An 18,853-nucleotide genomic window follows, 5' to 3' on the forward strand; every position below is an offset into this window, starting at 1 on the left:
CACAGTCGCCGCCACGGCGCCCGATGTTCTCGCCGGGTGATGGTGTTCCGGCGTCGGGAGAACCCTCAGCGGCTTCTATTTGCTTCCATATGGTCTATATCACTTCATTCCCTGCATATTAATTTGACTTTGTAAATGTATCTTAAACAGCGCCATCTTATTGCTTCCACCACCTACCCTGGCACCACAGCCAAGACACCTTCCACTCGAACACTTGCCTCACGCATCTCCTTTAAATTCCCTCTCCCCCTCATCTTAAAGCTATGCCCTCCAATATTTGCCAATTTCACAGTGGGGAAAAATGTTCTGTCTACTCCTCCTATCCCTCACACAGTCTTACAAACATCTCCATCAGGTCTCTTCCCATCCTCTGACGCTCCAGAGAAAGCAATTCAAACCTGTCCAACCTTTCCTGATAATTAATACTCTTTAATCCAGGTAACTTCTTGCGCAGTGTACTTTTATAAAAATAAAGAAGACCCACACTGGCAACAGCGTGGACTGAAAACCTGTGCTTTGTTTTCTATCTACATGCTACTGCCGTAATATCTTACAACCACCTATTTTAGTGACATCTACAAAAGGCATCAGTCACTTAACTATCCCTATATGCCCCATGTTTAGTCCAAAAAATGAAAAAGCAAGAATATGACATCTACATGACTGGCAAGTTGGATTTTGACCTTGGATACAATTTGCAGCAAAGCTAGCCAAACATCAATCAAACAATGATTGTGGAACAAGCTACCAGAGGAAGTCGTTGAGGCAGGGACTATCCCAATGTTTAAGAAACAGTTATGGACAGGCACATGGATAGGACAGGTTTGAGAGATATGGGCCAAATGCAGGCAGGTGGAACTAGTGTAGCTGGGACACGTTGGTCGGTGTGGAACAGTTGGGCCGACGTTTCCACACTGTATCACTCTAAGTAGTAAATGCAATTGATCAGTTTGTCCTAGCAGAGGGCACAAACTAACTGTGGAACCCTGTTGAACACCATTGAAGCCAGCTGCAATAACACAAAAGAATCCTTGGAGTTTTATATAAATACTACATGTGGAATAAAGAACGTGACAAATCCCTATCAAATATTACAAGAGCAGACAGCAATTTGAGCAATCTAATTTTCACTTTCCTTTCAAAGACAGACAGACCAAGGACCAATTTCATTCAGGTCAATGAAAATTTAGCTTCCTGTTGAAAATGAAATTTAAGTCATAATTGTTGTTATAATGAAACAAATGTAGATATATTTCTTTTAATCAGTTATATTTCTTTTAAACATTGCCTAAAATTCAACATTTACACAGAAAAAGTTGATTATGAAGTCATGTTTCCCATTCACAGAAGATAAGACACAGAATGCTGGAGTAACTCAGCGGGACAAGCAGCATTTCTGGAGAGAAGAAATGGGTGACGTTTCGGGTCGAGACCCTTCTTCAGACTTCATCTCTCCAGAGATGCTGCCTGTCCCAAATGAGTTCCTCCAGCATTTTGTGTCTATCTTCGGTTTAAACCAGCATCTGCAGTTCCTTCCTACACATTTTCCATTCACAGAATACACATTGTAGTCATTCTACTGTATTTTACGTTACCTCAGATAATTTATAGGGTAGGATAAGTCTTTCTCCAACTGTCACAGTCTTCCGGGTGGTCAGTGCTTCAAAAAGTGTCTCCTCTTTAACCTAGTTTAAGAACAGTGTTTATCAAAGTGAGTAGCATAATGTAGACTTCACTATTGGCAGCAATCATGGCACTCGAGGTATTATTACACATTTGAGTCCTCTTCTGTAATGTCTTTACTTTATATTTATGATGTTCCTTGATCAAGATGTATTTGACATGGTAATCTTTCTCCCAACTTCAGAGGTAAACCTCGTCTCTAATTAAACTTAATGTTGTCTTTCCTATAGCAGGGATTAGCAAATTTTACAGCGTTAATCTTTCTTCCAGCTTCAGAGGTTAACCTCGTCTCTCTATTTGTAATCCCTGTTCAGAGGTTTTTATTTTCTTCTGCAGGGTTACAAATAAGCAGAAACTCAGATGCAAAATATCCTAGATGCGATTGTCTAGAATTGGCTTTTTGTAATTCCCAATTGAAACCAATTCACCAATGAATGTCATGTCGTCAGTAGCAAAGACTCAAACATCTGGAATTCCTTTCTCTTCTACCTATTCACCATCTTCCAAATCATTCCATGCAGGTTTTTGAAGGTTTCTAGGACTTAGGTTGTGCTATTTGGATTATTGCATGCAGTTGTGGTCACCCTATTACTGGAAGGATGTGGAGGATTTGGAAAGGTTGCAGAAGCTTGCCAGAATTATGTCTTGGCTAGAGGGAGAGACTTGGATTGTTCTTTTTCCAAGAACATTGGAGGTTGCAGGGAGACCTGACAGCAGTACTTACAATCATGAGAGGCATAGATAGGTTAGAGAGTCCTAACCTTTTACCCCAAGATGGGGAAATCAAATACCAGACGGCATAGTTTTACGGGGAGGATGGCAAAGTTTAAAGGAGATGTGCCAGGCAAGTTGTGTTTACACGGAAGATAGCGAGTGCCTGGAACATGCTGCCAGGGGTGGTGGTTCAGGAAGATGTGATAGAGACATTTAGGAGACTTTTGTATATTCACATGGATGTGTAGGGAATGAGACATGGATTAATGCAGGTAGATAGGAGTTAGTCTTGGCATCATGTTCATCATGTTCAGCATGGACATTGTGAGCTGAAAGTTCTTCTGCTGTACTGTTCTATATTCCGTATCTAACATCACCACGTGCAGCTTGGTGTTAAATAGTGTTTACTTTCCCTTCTGTGAAATACTTTGGAATATTTTGTTACATTGGAAACACTAAACACAAATTGCTCTTCTTGTATTTGATGATTACATTCCATTATTTTCACCCATTGCATGTAATGAGGACTTACAAATTTTATTGGGCAAGAAAAACTGCTCAGAAGCCAAACAAGGGGCAAATCAGAGAGCAATTCTACAAAAGTTTCAAAAAACTTCAAATGAACTTGCACCGCATTTACAATAGGAATTAATTCATCAAAAGAACAAAGAACACAGTAAAATTAGTAGAATTGTTGACTGGATTCACTACCTCCAGAAGCTCTGAGACGATGGGTAACACCTCTGGATTACAGATGTCAATAGAATCGTCACGATATGACTTCTTTTTGTATTTTATATTCCCAAGGTGCAATATTGCAGATAGAAGAGAAAAAATTCTGTAAATAAAACATAATTAAAATAAAATCATATTCAGGATACTTTTCTGTCTTAGAATTCAGAAGATTAGTAGATCCTGGACTCAAAGCACATAAATCACCCCCTGGATTTCACCAATGTTGCTCAGCATTCTTTTCAAGAGAAATGACAGCGGGTTACTGGAACATTTGAGCTCACACACACACACACACACTTCTCTCTGCCGAAGTAACTTGACTTTCCCCAACCCGGGGTAACATCGTCATTGATGTAAACGGTATGCAACTCAGTGGAGATCACCTAATACAACATGGTACAAGACTGAGGCTTTGAGAAATCATGAAAAATAGACATGGTCTCCAGCGTATAAATGCTCCAGTTAAAACCACAATCTCAAGTTATTTTTTAATATTTAATACCTGCCTCAACAATACATAATCAAGTTGTGTATTTCCAGCCAATCAACTCACCGATTCCGTGTTTTAGGCAGAAATCCAACCATCTCCATTGCCAGCTGTAAGCGCTCAAAGTCGTGCTTCAGATCCTCCCCCTCAACTATAAAACTGTCCTGCTGAATTTAGATCAAACAATTTCCAGTTAGACAATATTATATACAAGTGCTACAATCAATTGTCACCCCTCCTCCTAGAAATCACTGGCTCCTTCCTGGAGTATCTTTTCACATATATTAGTTACCATCACTTGAAATTGGCTATTACTTAGGTAAGAGCCTTGACGTTGAGCCTGATACATTGTCTGACTGCAAAGAACAATATTATTATCATCCAATATAGATATTTGCAGAAAATCAGAAATAGAAGCAACACTGATTGTTGACCCCCTCCAATTGCCCCAACACACCAGTCTTCAAACTTTATGCCATAAATTCACAGCTCTCTCAGTGTATAGATCAAGAACAGTACTTGTCTAAAAAACCCACGACACTTTTGATTGTTATTTGCCCGAATACTTTCAGAAATCAATAGGATCTCTGCCTATCAACAAAAGCCCCCAAATCCAACAGGAGCTAGTATCTGAAGTTTACTTAACTACTCATACAAAGAGATTGAATTTCACAAACGGCCATCTTAAAGCCCTGTCCCACTGTATGAGATCATTCAACGAGTTCTCCCGAGTTTGCCCTGATTCAAACTCAGAGATTTACTGTAATGGCCGCTCGTCGGTACTCGGGGCTCTCGTGGACATTTTTCAACATGTTGAAAAGTCTTCCCGAGCTTAACGCGTTTCCCGAGTACCTGCTGTTAGCGTTACGAGCCGCTAAGAGACGTCCCCGAGCTCCGACGTACCCGCTACGTTCATTCTACGTGCTTACCATGAGTTTGATTTTTTTTTAAATCGGGAGAGCACTTGAATGAACTCGTACAGTGGGACAGGGCCATTAAGATTCGTCCAGGTCCATCAACAAATGTTTGATTCACTGAGAGCAAATTAGAGCAGTAAGGTAAAATTTGGATTAGAGAGCATTAGCTATAACATGCTAGAACATGCTGCCAGGAATGATGGTGGAGGCAAATATGAAAGGAGCATTTAAGAGGCACTTTGATAAGCACACGAGTAGGCACAAAATGGAGGGATATGGATTACATGTAGGCAGAAGAGATTAACTTGGTATCATGATCAGCACAAACATCGTGAGCCGAAACTGTGCTGGACTGCTTTATGTTCTATGCATCCAAGGGAGGACTTTTGGAAGTTAATTCATGCACCATAATTATTCCTATCTAATCAGTGCCCAATATAAAGGAGCTGAAACAGCATGCTCTAAACATACACCTGTCTGCTCAAAACCAAAGTGATTAAGCTGTTGAGAGGGCAGAAAAGATTCAGAAGGATGTTTCTGGGATTGGAGTTATGACAAGAGAATGGATAGGTTGGGACTATTTTCTGTGGAGTATAGGCGGCTGAGGTTCATGAAATCATGAGTGGCATAGATACAGTGGATGTTTAAAAAGGAACTGCAGATGCTGGAAAATCCAGCTACAGTGGAAAAAAAAGCCTGTGATCATCCACGGTATCAAAAATGCTGGAGAAACTCAGCGGGTGAGGCAGTCTGAAGGGTCTCAACCCCAAACGTTGCCTATTTCCTTTGCTCCATAGATGCTGCCTCACCCGCTGAGTTTCTCCAGCATTTTTGTCTCCCTTAGATACCGTGGATGATCACAGGCTTTTTTTCCACTGTAGGGGAGTTTAGGTTTAAGATGAGAGGGAAAAGATTTAAAGGGGACATAAGTGGGCAATGTTTTTCAACAAAGGTGATGGATATATGCATAGGAAGTGGTAGAGGCAGGTACAATTATAATGTTTAAAAGGCATTTTGAGAGGTTCACGGAAAACAAAAGTTTGGAGAGTTGTAGATCAAGTATTTGCAACTGCAACTGGCTCTGGAAGGCACGTACAAGTTGGAACGTAATTCTTATTTCTGTGTAAATGACTATTTGTAGCAATGTTACAAAATTTTGAGATTTAAAAAATCAAGTCTGTAATTTATCCCATCAGATAAAGCATAAAAAGAAGTTTAATTTGACACCTAATTCACTTTCATATCTCATGTATTTAAAAGGTTATGGCCACTTTCATACTCGGAAATTAGCATCTTGTTCCCTATTGATTTTCTATGGACGTAACAAAAAAGCTGTGATCGTGGACAGTCAAAAGCCCATAACTTTCTTAAAAATTAAGAGAACTGAATGAAATTTTCAGTTATCATAGGTTGAACCATTCTGAAACAAATATAAAATAATCTTACTTGGATGACCTGAAATTAAAGCATATAATTAGTTAGTTACCCAAGTGTAGCTAATTTCAAACTTCAATTACTAGATCTAAACATCTATCCATTTCTTAATAAATGATTAACATTTTTAAATAGCCTAAGTGTGCAAATAATATTCATAAATAATTCACAATAAAACATGATTTTTAAATCTCATTTACATTAATTTATAGGCCAAATGGAAGGAATTTAGTGTTCAATTGCTGTAAATTAAAGTCCATTTTAAATTAGCTTTCTAGTGGGATCCTGTGAACGCGCTGGTTTAGAATGTTCACATTGCGCTAGATTTGTGCCCCTCAAATGCCCAGAAAAATACTGCGGGATATAATGGGCCCAAAATGAGCTCCTCGCAATATTAAACTTTGTATAAAGGGATCTTAAGAAGCCCTTTTTAATGTAAAAATAAGCTACATACCTTCTGTGGTTTGCTCTATGGGACCCTGACAGCTGCCGGTGGTCGCGGGTTTAGAGATTGATTTTTAAACTACTATAACTATTATCCAAGGCCTTTAAAACTAATAATAGCTTTTGCGACGGGGTCTTCCAGCGATTTTTCGTTAATAATTAACTAGGCTGAACATCTTCGATTTGAACAGCCTAGAGAAAATCGCGTTTTAAACCCGCCCCCCTCTAAACGGCGCCAAAATCGCGCACACCCGTAGCGACAGATTTTCAGCGACGCTTCAGGTAGGCTTTGCAACATACCTACTATTTGCAGTATATGAAGCAATTACCCAAGATTTTCATATGAGTCAGTAAATAAAGCAATCGCAAGGATTCATAAGGCTATTTTGGGATAGGGAAATAAGTGGAAGTAAGGGAGCGGTTCTGCTGTAACTTCGATATTGGGATTTAACTACTATTTTAATCAATGAGAAACATTCCAGTGCTTGTGTAGCTTTGTTTTAATTCCATATTCTGTTGATCTTTTACAGTTAAATGTGGATTGCCCTCATACTAAATGATAAATCTTTGTTAGACAAAAATGCTGGAGAAACTCATCCGGTGAGGCAGCATCTATGGAGTGAAGGAATAGGCACGTTTCGGGTCGAGACCATTCTTCAGTGATGTTGGGGGGGAGGGGGGGGGGGGGGCGGGAAAAATAAAGGAAGAGGCAGAGACAGTAGGCTTGTGGAAAAGCTGGGAAGGGGGAGGGGGAGGGGAAGGATGGAGCAAGCAAGGACTACCTGATATTGGAGAAGTCAATGTTCATACCGCTGGGGTGTAAACTACCCAAGCAAAATATGAGGTGCTGTTCCTCCAATTTGGGCTGGACCTCACTCTGGCAATGGAGGAGGCCCAGGACAGAAAGGTCGGATAAGGAATGGGAGGGGGAGTTGAAGTGTTGAGCCACCGGGAGATCAGATTGGTTATTGCGAACTAAGCGGAGGTCAGTTCGCAGTCTTCAAAATCAAATCAAAGTAATCAAAATCTGCAATGATGGCTAAACATATTCCTGTAATATGGTGACAAAGAGGAACTCTTGGGTAATTCTGGGCAAACCACAAAGAACAAATCCACAAAAACAGCGAGGGAAAGCCATGCACATCTGCGTTTGTTACAGTAGCATACAATTATGTATAGAAGAAGTGTCTGAAGAAGGGTCTCGACCCAAAACGTCACTTTTTCCTTTTCTCCTGTGATGCTCTCTGACCCACTGAGTATTTTGTGTCTATCTTGGGTTTAATCCAGCATCTGCAGTTCCTTCCTACACAATTATGTTCCAGATGTTAGTCCAGTATTTGAGGGGCTGCACAAATACTGAGCTCTCAGCTGAATGATGAAACAGTTCGCCTGATGTCATCAACTACGAGTACTTCCTTCTGGGTCAACTTAAAGGTTTTAGATTGGCAGTGCATGAGGGGGTAGTTCGTGGTGGGAGCACGAACAGACAAACAGATAGAATGAGCCCCTGTATGCAGACAGAGAGAGAGTCAGACAAAGAGTTTTCTCAGGTTGGCAGACAAAGATGACCATAAGGAACCGAGGCAAACGAGAGTGAGGGGCAACGAGATTAGCAAGAAGGCAGTTTGGATGTGGGTGTGTAAGAAGGAAATGCGGATGCTGGTTTAAACCGAAGATAGACACAAAAAGCTGGAGTAACTCAGCGGGACAGGCAGCATGTCTGGAGAGAAGGAATGGGTGACGTTTCGGGTCGAGACCCTTCTTCAGACTGAATGTGGATTGGATCTTCAGGTTGTACCCGAAACATCACCCATTCCATCTCTCTAGAGATGCTGCCTGTCCTGCTGAGTTACTCAATCATTTTGTGTCTATCTTCAGGTTGGATGTGGGTACAGTCAAGCAAGCAGTTTCATGCTGCAATTTGAATACATTGTATAGCGTTTCATTTAATTGCAGTGTTAAGCTCATTCTACAAAGTTAGAGGTACTGTGCTTCAGAGGGGTTTAATTAAAGATAAAATAAGATGACAGGATTAGTATTGTGGAGGGATGAGACCAAACAAGCCTTCTTAATTACAAGTGATCATGTGGTATCTCATTAAATGATACAACTGGAGATTTAACATCAATGATCAAAGCTCATAAAAGGCTTGACAGAAAGATCTTCAAATAGATTCACGGCACCACTGTCAATGTGATTTTCCTCATGTCATCATTTATTCATGATGATTTTGCTTTTTGCAAAAGATGGGATGAAGAAATGTGTTGAATTTATAAACTAACTTGCATGGTTGCGCATGTTGGCTGTGGAGGGGAGAGGAAGGGGGCTTTCTATAATACTAGATTTGTAATGATTAAATTCATAAAGATAACCACAGCTTTGAAAAGATGACAGCACGTGTATTACATCGGGTCAGACATCTGACTTGCTAGGCTTGTTAAAACGATATAAACGATTCCTGAGATCAGTCACTGGACAAAATGGATCGCCACAAAGATGTCAGAATTTACACACACTTTACAAATTCACAGGCGACGCCATCATTGTGGGCCGGACATCAAATAATGCTGAGTGGGAGTACAGGAAGGAGATTGAGAACCTCGTGTCCTAGTGTCGAGACAACAATCTTTCTCTCAATGTCAGCAAGACAATGGAGATAGTGGTCCATCCAGGACTGCAAGAAATTGCAGTGAATTGTGGAAGCAGCCCAGACCGTCACACAAACCAATCTCCCTTCCATTGACTCCATTTATACCTCATGCTGCCTTGGCAAGGCCAGCAGCATAATCAAGGGCAAATTGTACCCTGGCCACTTCCTCTTCTCTCCTCTCCCAACGGGCAAAAGATATAGAAGTGTGAAAATGGCAAAAGATATAGAAGTGTGAAAATGCACACCTCCAGATTCAGGGACAGTTTCTTCCCAGCTGTTATCAGGCAACTGAACTAACCTACCGCAACCCGAGAATAGTCCTGAACTACGATCTACCTCATCAGGGACTCTCGAAATATCTTTGATTGGACTTTACTGGCTTTACTTTGCACTATACGTTATTCCCTTATCATGTATCTGTACACTCTGAATGGCTCAACTGTAATCATGTATTGTCTTTCTGCTGACTGGTTTGAACGCAACAAAAGCTTTTCACTGTACCTCTGTACACGTGACAATAAATTAAACTGAAACTGAAATACTTTGTTTCAAAAGACTTCATGCCTCAAAAGACTTAATGCAAACTCGTTGCTTTTACAATGATGCAAACATTACAAACATAAAACAGTCTCATACATTAAAAACACACAAACAGTTAAAAGATTTTGAGAAAACATTTCTACAAATAGTGCCTTATATCTATCAGTATTCATAGAGACGACCTGAATTTAACACTTCATAAATAACACACCCCATTTGGTATGCAATTGTTAAAAACTGCCAAGATGACACACCTAAGCTTGAGGCTTAAACAATCTTCTGATTCAAGCACAAAGAATAAACAAACAGCAATCTACCTTCCCCACGCAAAAACATGAATGGAATCACCAATATCCAATATTCTGTAGAAACGTCACCCATTCCTTTGCTCCAGAGATGCTGCCTGTCCCATTGAGTTACTCCAGCATTTTATATCTACCACCAATATCCAATGTACCACCTTAATCATTCCAATGCTTATATGTTCTCATAGTTGACAAACTCAAATTATAACATGTTTATTGTGGAAAGAAAGTAGAATATCCTTTTCTGAAGAACAATGTTAAAGTTATTCATTTTTACTCCAGATGAGTCATCTCAATTTTAAGTGATTCTTTGATACTCATTATTTTAACTGTACAAATGATTTGGTGTTGTGATGGAATTCTGATCAAAGATTAGTTACCTGAAACACTGACTGCTTCAGCCACCACAGATAGTCTATTGCAATAACCATTTTATTGAAATATTCAATGTAACAACTGGCATATTTTGACAATTATCTGAATGCATAACTTGAGGATGAATAGTGGTGAACTAGTATCTCACCACTGGCACGGCAAAACTTGAATACTAACCGGCTCTGAATCAGAGTAATAATCATCCCAAGTCTGTCTGACCGGTTTCTTTGTCATCTAAGAAAACAAGGAACATTATGTTACTGCTCTCGGTACTTACAAAGCCAAGTTAGTTCAGTAATAATTGATAGAACATCAAGATCTTTGCCCTGAATATAACATATTCTGTCTTCAATGGAACACCTGCCAAAAGTGCGGAATGCAAACAATCTGCTTTTGGAGCTGACCTGGTTCAAATAGTGGTATTCCTCAGGCTTTAGCAGATGGAAACTTTTTTTCTCTTCTTCACTGGCACCTGCCAGCAGGTAGTAGAATACGTGATAGTTCCTGAAATGGCATTACATAAAATATTATATTTGCGTAAATATTATAGTCAACAGCAGAGGGGAGGAACAACAGCGGTGTAAAAGATCACGTGCAGATATTTCACGTCCAACAGTGTTCATAACAAATAAAATTTTATCAATTTTATAAAATTACAAGAGGCATAGATAGGGTAGACAGTCAGAACATTTTTCTCCCAGGGTGGAAATCTCAAGTACAGGAGGGGAAAGCTTTAAGGTAAGAGAGCAATGGTTTAAACGTGGGGCAACATTTTCACCCAGACAGAAAGTGGTTGGTGTTGCCAGGGCTGGTGGTGGAAGCAGATATAGGGGCATTTAAGAGGACTTAAGATAGGCAAAAGAATATGCATGGAATGATAAGGATCATGTACAGGCATAAGGGATTTAATTTGGCATCATGTTCGGCATAGATATCATGGGTTATGTTTAAATTACTATAGGACACCAAGGGTTAATGTTGTGACAACTAAAATCAACAATACAAAGCCAGATTATCGTGCATTATTCTAGTAGAATAAACATTTTATGATATTATGATAGCCATGATATTTTATTATTTTCATTCAGTTTTCGATATTGATTATTTTTGTCTCGATATTGACCCTTCCACATCAAATTCATGGGGCAGTATCTGAATCGAATCAAAGTAATTTTGCTGTAGGATTGGCACAGATCTTCAATTCCAGAGATTATCATCAATTAATATGTTATGGGTGGTTGGGGATGAGAAAATTTCGATTGGTTACCACTTAAAATCCTTCAAATAAGCAGAGCTCTCAATCATCTGAGGGATATATGATTCTACTATTCAAAAAGCACTCAAGCAATTCAAATCTTAATTAATATACAAATAGGCAATGGCATTTTGGCACATGTACAAACATTTATTTCTGGAGCTGCTTCAGCTGCAGTAATAGATGGTGAAACGATGTTGCAACTCCGTCCACGGCATCATGGTTGTATCATTAAGCAAAAAATTGTGAAATGTGTAGATATTGTAATTAGAGGCCAATTTTGTTCAATAACAAGTGGATTGAGACTCAGTACTCGGTGTCCAAACAGTACTAACATTACTATTGAAATATAACAAGTCTACCCAAACAGAAGTTAATGTCAACCAGCTGTTGCATCAATATGAATGAAAAGAGAATCGTGGAAACTGAGGCTCACAAAAAAGGATAATGGCATACGACTTTACAAATGCAACTAAAACATCAATTTCACAAGACACACTTGCCTCAAGAATTCTTCTTTAGCACCATATTGAAGGAACATGTTTAACATGAGGACAGCCACATAAAGCTTTTGTTTTAAATATTTGATTTCAGATTAATACTCGAACTTAGGTCATCGTGCAATCTTAACACAGAAATATTTCTAGTCACGTGTAGGGTCATATACTTGTGTCAGAAAGATTAATACCCACTGTTGTTCGGTGCTACCTATAAAGATCTTAGTGTTACATTGTCTCTTAAAAAGTTCTGCATGCCTCTTACCGTTCATTATGTTCCTGGTAGACCAGCCTTGACTTTTCCAACAGATACTTTTCAACATAAGCTCTGAAAAAACAAATTGGTGCTCCTGGCTTAATCAGAAAAATCCACAGAAATACAACAGTCACTGTTTAAATAAATGACATACATTCATTGAAAATATAACATCAACATTTCTACCATAGATTTGGTATAAAGAGAGTGCAATAAAGTATCATCAGACTGGTTCCTGGGATGGCTGACCTATCATACAAGGAGTGATCGATTAGCCGAGGCTTCAATTGTTCAGAGTTTAAAAATGAAAGGTTACCTCGTTGAAATATAGAAAATTATTAGAGGACTCAACAGTATAGATATAACCCAGATGGTTGTCCTGACTGCAGAGTATATCAATGAATGTTTCATTTTCAAATTAAAAGGCTGACCATTTAGGGCAAACATGAAGAGATATTTATTCAGAGGGTAGTGACTTGTTGGAATTCTCTATCCTAGGAGGCTGTGGAATCTCAGTCATCAAATTCATTTGAAACAGAAACACTAAAATTGGTGATAGATATGGTGTTGAGGCAAAAGATCAGCCGTGATCTTAATAAAAGGCAGAGCAGGTTTTGGAGTCAGAAGATTTACACCTATTTTCTTATATTTGCATGAACAACCAAAGTCACAGTTCAAAGAAATGAAAGTGGGGAAGCACCCGTAACCGCAGACTGATGCTTAATTTGGAAGCTGATGTTTTATTAAAAAAAAGGCTGAGTGGGTAACAAATTCTATGAATTGTTAATCATGAAAATTGTCTGTCATCATTGGCCCTTGAACAACATCCTGAGTGTATACTTCTGTCATATATAAATATATACACACACACACATTTATCTATCTGTAGTCGAAGTGGTAGGAGAGGGGAAAAGATGATTAATTAAGTGCAATACAACTAGAAAGCGTTGTTACTGTGTAAAAAAGACACAAAGTACTGGAGTAACTCAGCGGGTTAAGTGGCATCTCTGAAAATATGGGTAGGTGATGTTTTGGGTCGGGCCTCTTCTTCAGACTATTGACATTTCAGGTCGGGGCCCTTCTTCAGACTATTATTGTGTGGTTGGGCATAAATTAACTGTAACATCACTTAATGTAAAGTAACACAACATTCAGGAAAAATAAAAACATCACATATACTACACAATCAAGTTGGAGTATGGAACTTTATAACTGAAGAAGTGGATGAGGTAAATATGTTAAAGAAAAATCAAATGCTGGAAACATCAGCGTTTAAGTTCAAACAGCTGGAGGAGGTACCTTCTGCACATGGTCCTCAAAGACACATGAACTGCCCTAAATCTCACATATGACAGTGTTATTACAAGCAACAGGTCTCAGAAATCCACCCAGGATCCAAAAAAAGTGGTTGTTTTTATAATGCTATTAACTTTTTATCCCGTTCCTCTTCCGTTTTATGTAATCTATAACCCCCCGCAAGTCTGTGTAAAATGTTTTTATTCGAGGGCATCATCTCCTTCTATGCTGGAGCAAATTCCCATTTTGGCTACTGTTTTGCACATTGTTTAATTCTGCACTTACATTGTACTCTAGAAGATTCACAATCTCCTCTAATTCAGTAATACACAGAAAGCATGGCCATATATCGACATTGTTCACAATCACCTACAATCTTCATGATCAGTCTTTCCACATATCCATGTGTGCTCATAATCAGAAACTAAGATCATTAAAAGGAGCAACTATGCCAGATTTTATTGCCCTTCCAATCCAGGACATACTTGCAACCCTCAACTGCTATCAAAGCTAAAATCAGTTAAATCAACACAGCCGGGATGAAATCTCTGATCTCTTCATTTGTTTGGCTCTACATATTTAATAATTGAATTTCAGGATAATCTGAAACATGAATACAGAAATAGACCATTAAGCCCCACAACTGGTTCTGTTATTCAACAAAAGGATGGCTAAATCATGACATATATACTACATTCAATTGTGCCAAATGGTCAGAGAGAACGTGAATTGGGGAAGGGGGAACAGAAAAGTAGTTGGGGGGGAGAAAACAGAGGATGGGGAGAGTGAGAAGTGGAGAATGAGAGTGGGGGAATTACTTATCATGTCAGATTCACATATTACTCACCCTCGCACCGTGCCTGTTTCCTGGTAGTTGACTTGAATGAATTTACCAAATCGGCTGGAATTGTTATTGTGAGCAGTCTTTGCATTCCCAAAAGCCTGTTTATAAAACAAAAATCAAGTGTCTAAAACTTGGAACAATGACTCTACTCATAATCAATTTCATCCCCGCATTTCTGTTAACACAGAGAATTTAAACCAAGAATCTGTTTTAAAATATAGAACATTTTTAAAGAATGCACAATAATAAAAAATACTACAAAGCATGTATGGTTTCCAATTATACATCTATTTTATATTCAAATCGGGGCAAATTAACGTAGTAATGCAGAGTAGGAAGTGTGGACCACGCAGCCCCTTGAGCCTGCTCACCATTTAATCTGAAGAAGGGTCTCGACCCAAAACATCGCCTATTTATTCTCTCCATAGATGCTGCCTCACCCACTGAGTTTCTCCAGCATTTTTGTCTACCTTCGATTTTTCCAGCATCTGCAGTTCTTTCTTAAACATTTAATACCTTCATGGTGGTTCTGATTATAACCTCAACTGTGCTTTTCCATCTAAACTTGATAACCTTTCTCCTACTTGATCATAAACTATCCAACTCTGCTACCTTTGGGGAAGAGTTCCAAAGATTCAAGGTTCTCTGAGGATAAGACATTCTGTCTCATCTGCCTTTAATTGATTAGCACTTAGTTGTAAATAGTGACCTCTAGTTTAAGATTTCCCACAACCTCTCTGCACCCACACTGTTAAGTCTTCTCAGCAATAGTGCAAATATCCATCAAGTTACCTCTAACTCTTCAAAGTTCAAGTGAATATAGATTTCAATTACCCAACTTTTCCTTATAATACATAATCAGAGGTATTAGTTGAGGAAAATTAAATTGCTTTAAATACATTTACATCTTCCCTTAAACAAGGAGATCAGTACCGTATCGAGTACTCCAGATGTCGTCTCATCAATGCTTTACATATCTGAAATGTAACCTCCCAACTTTTCTATTCCATTTTTTAATCAATAAGTAACATTGTTAGTTTTCCATATTACATGTTGAACCTGCAACTAGCCTTTTGTGAATCCAAGCACAAGACCCAGGTACTACAGTCCATGTGTTAGATCTTTGACTAGTCATTTAACCGATCTACATTTCTCTATAGTATGTCATCTCATCACAGGTAGATTACCATAAATACTACTCCTACCAGATCTTCTTTATCTCATGCTTAACTCCACTTAACTGTGAGAGACATAACTGTGATTTAGGTAAGCGTCCAATTATTGTGTATGTTCCCAGTTTACTCTTCCCAAAGTGCTTCTCCTCGCATGTATAGGTTTAAATTCCACTTTGCATCATACCAGCTAATCTACATCATCCTGTAGTCAGCCATTTTCCTCACTATCAAAAAAACACCAAGTTTGCATAATCTGCAAACTTACTACTCATTGCTCACACATCTACATCCTGGTAATGTTTATAACAAATTGTAAAGGTCCCCGCAGTGACCCATGTGGTATACCACTGGTCACAAGGCATCTAATCACAAAAACACAGCTCCATTTCTGTCTCTTATTAACAACCCAAATTTGGATCCTTGGATCCCATGGGTTCAAACCATTCAGACCAGCCCCCCCATGTTGGACCTTGTCAAAGGCCACACTTAAGTCTGTAAGCTACATCAGTCACACTCCACTCATTCATATATTTTGCTACCACTTCAACAGGATGTATGACTTTTCCTGTGGGGTTTTTTCAGTAATAATACTAAAACGTGCAAAAAGGAGCTGGAGGCTTTATTTTAATATAATTATTCATTATGCGAAAATGGAAAAAGACTGCAGTCGAATTGCTTCCACCCAATCATCACCAAACAGAATTAAAGATTGTGCTAACACAAAACTCTAAATGTAAGACCATAGTTTCTTGGAACTAATCCATTCTGAGAAAAAACTAACAACTTGCGTCAGAGTGCGCACTCACAATGGACATTGGTTTGATTTATTGTTATTGTGGCTCCTTGCTTGCATTATACTCGCCAGTCCTTCATTTATACTCTAACACCACATTTCAGCTGCATTGGGACAACTTCAAAGCTTTCCTGCTTTTATTTTCAGCACAAGCAATTTCCTGCTTTAATTATTTGCCTGAAAGATTACACATTACATTTGCTTCACATTTTCATTATTCACAGAAGAATATACAGATGTGAAATGTAAATGACTGAAACACAAGGCAAGAAAGCATCATAAACCTTAAACTCCAAATTAATAATCTCAAAACAGGAGATTACTTTGTTATTAAAGTGTATCACATACACACATATGCACAAGTTTTAATGCCAAGACCATAAGTTCTGCTATTTATAATTCTGAACCCAAGATCAACCTTTTGTCATAGGTCATAAATGATAGGAGCAGAATTAGGCCATACGGCCCATCAAGTCTACTCTGCCATTCAATCATGGCTGATCCATCTCTCCTTCCTAACCCCATTCTCCTGCCTTCTCCCCATAACCACTGATATCCGTAGGGTATCTATCTATCTCTGTTTAAAAAAATATCCATTGACTTGGCCTCCACAGCCTTCTGTGGCAAAGAATTCCACAGATTCACCACCCTCTGACTAAAGAAATTCCTACTCATCTCCTTCCTCAAGGAACGTCCTTTAATTCTGAGGCAATACCCTCGTCCTAGACTCTCCCACTAATGGAAACATCCTCTCCACATACACTTTATCTGAGCCTTTCACTAATCGGTACATATCAATGAGGTTCCCCCTCATTTTTCTAAACCCCAGCGAGTACAGGTCCAGTGCCATCAAACGCTCATCATAAGTTAACCCAGTTATTCCTGGGATCATTCTTGTCGGTTGCGGAGAGAAAGGAGGGATGGGAGTTCAAGGGGGAGGAATGATTGCAAAATGTAAGGCTCAAATAACTCTTGTTGTCAGTAATGAAGTGATGGTATTTACTATGTGTAGGAAAGAACTGCAGATGCTGGTTTAAATCGAAGGTAGATACAAAATGCTGGAGTAACTCATCGGTACAGGCAGCATCTCCTTCTCTCCAGAGATGCTGCCTATCCCGCTGAGTAACTCCAGCATTTTGTGTCTACCTTCGATGGTATTTATTGCTGACTTGGATTGTAAAGATCTGTCATTATCTCTGGCATGAATTCCTTACATTGGTTATCGGGTGACAGGTGACAGGCCATGGATGACTGGTCTTCATTTAACAACAGTAACACCATCAGGTAGACAAGGTAGTCAATCACAATGAGGAATTCTCACTGACCAGGAACTCTTAACTTCATCATTTTACACAGAAAAGTAGGGATTGAAGCATTCACTATATTATGGTGGAAGATAATGTCTCAAAAAGGTTATAACTGAAATAATATTACAATGGGCTAGTATCTGGTAAAGGACTCCAAGTGCTGGATCATTGGGTCAGGCAGCATCTCTGGAGGACATGAATAGGTGACGTTTCAGGTCTGGAACTTTCCTCTGAGTTACTAAGCGCACTGCGTCTTTTTTTGTAAACCAGCATCTGTAGTTCCATGCGTCTGTAGAATTTTGAAATATTTACCTAAGGGAATGAATACCAACAAAATAACCAGACAAGGCAAGTTGTCCAGCAGTATTTGGAAATTGGAGGAACAGCACCTCATATTTTGCTTGGGTAGTTTACACCCCAGCGGTATGAACATTGACTTCTCTAACTTGAAATAGCCCTTGATTTCCCTCTCTCTCCACCCCTCCCCCTACCCAGTTCTCCCACCAGTCTTACTGTCTTCAACTACATTCTATCTCTGTTCAGCCCACTCCCCTGACATCAGTCTGAAGAAGGGTCTCGACCCGAAACGTCACCGATTCCTTCTCTCCAGAAATGCTGTCAGTCCCGCTGAGTTACCCCAGCATTTTGTATCTAACTTTTCTAGCAGTAATTATGCCTGAGTAAACAATTAGAATCTCATACAATCATCTTTGATGGTTCATGTATCTGCTGTAATAAAAGTACAGTGCTCTAAACATTACGCTGCATTCCACAGAGCATTCTGTATGGCAACAACTGAGGGGGCAGAAGTTGATGAAAACATCACAGGGATGGTTTTGTAATTGTCAATTATTGAAAGCATCAGAATCAATACCGTGACAGTTTCTCAAACCTAACCTGTGATCAAAACTTCAGAATGTTCTAAGTTATACTGTTTCTCCAGCAATGATTTCTGATTTGTGTACACTAACTATGCATACCAATGGAATTAATTATGTCAAAATCCAGTCACCAAGTGATATTTAATCTGGCTTTAACTTGTTTTCCATTGTTTAACTCGCGTACAATGCCTCGACTTGTTTAAACAAATATTTGAATTTCTGATGTTAGCCCACGCCCATCCTGCTCAAAGTAGTTCAGCTCGTT

At 39.1% G+C, this 18,853-nt stretch overlaps 1 protein-coding gene across 12 annotated transcripts in view; it reads right to left on the bottom strand.

The window, feature by feature from the left end:
- myo9a (myosin IXA) overlaps nucleotides 1-18,853 on the bottom strand; it is a 153,857-nt gene that overhangs the window by 96,081 nt on the left and 38,923 nt on the right. For 10 of the 12 annotated variants that reach the window (XM_033014732.1, XM_033014729.1, XM_033014739.1 and 7 more), the window contains exons 3-9: nucleotides 14,436-14,530; nucleotides 12,302-12,364; nucleotides 10,689-10,788; nucleotides 10,462-10,518; nucleotides 3,686-3,786; nucleotides 3,109-3,235; nucleotides 1,596-1,685 (exon numbers count right to left, since the gene is read on the bottom strand). In XM_033014732.1, the coding sequence (XP_032870623.1) occupies nucleotides 1,596-1,685; nucleotides 3,109-3,235; nucleotides 3,686-3,786; nucleotides 10,462-10,518; nucleotides 10,689-10,788; nucleotides 12,302-12,364; nucleotides 14,436-14,530 (633 nt within the window). The remainder of the gene's footprint in view (nucleotides 1-1,595; nucleotides 1,686-3,108; nucleotides 3,236-3,685; nucleotides 3,787-10,461; nucleotides 10,519-10,688; nucleotides 10,789-12,301; nucleotides 12,365-14,435; nucleotides 14,531-18,853) is intronic. The other 2 variants (XM_033014733.1, XM_033014736.1) reach the window with 1 other exon arrangement.

The sequence above is a fragment of the Amblyraja radiata genome, chromosome X, assembly GCF_010909765.2.
Source record: "Amblyraja radiata isolate CabotCenter1 chromosome X, sAmbRad1.1.pri, whole genome shotgun sequence".
NCBI lineage: Eukaryota > Metazoa > Chordata > Chondrichthyes > Rajiformes > Rajidae > Amblyraja > Amblyraja radiata.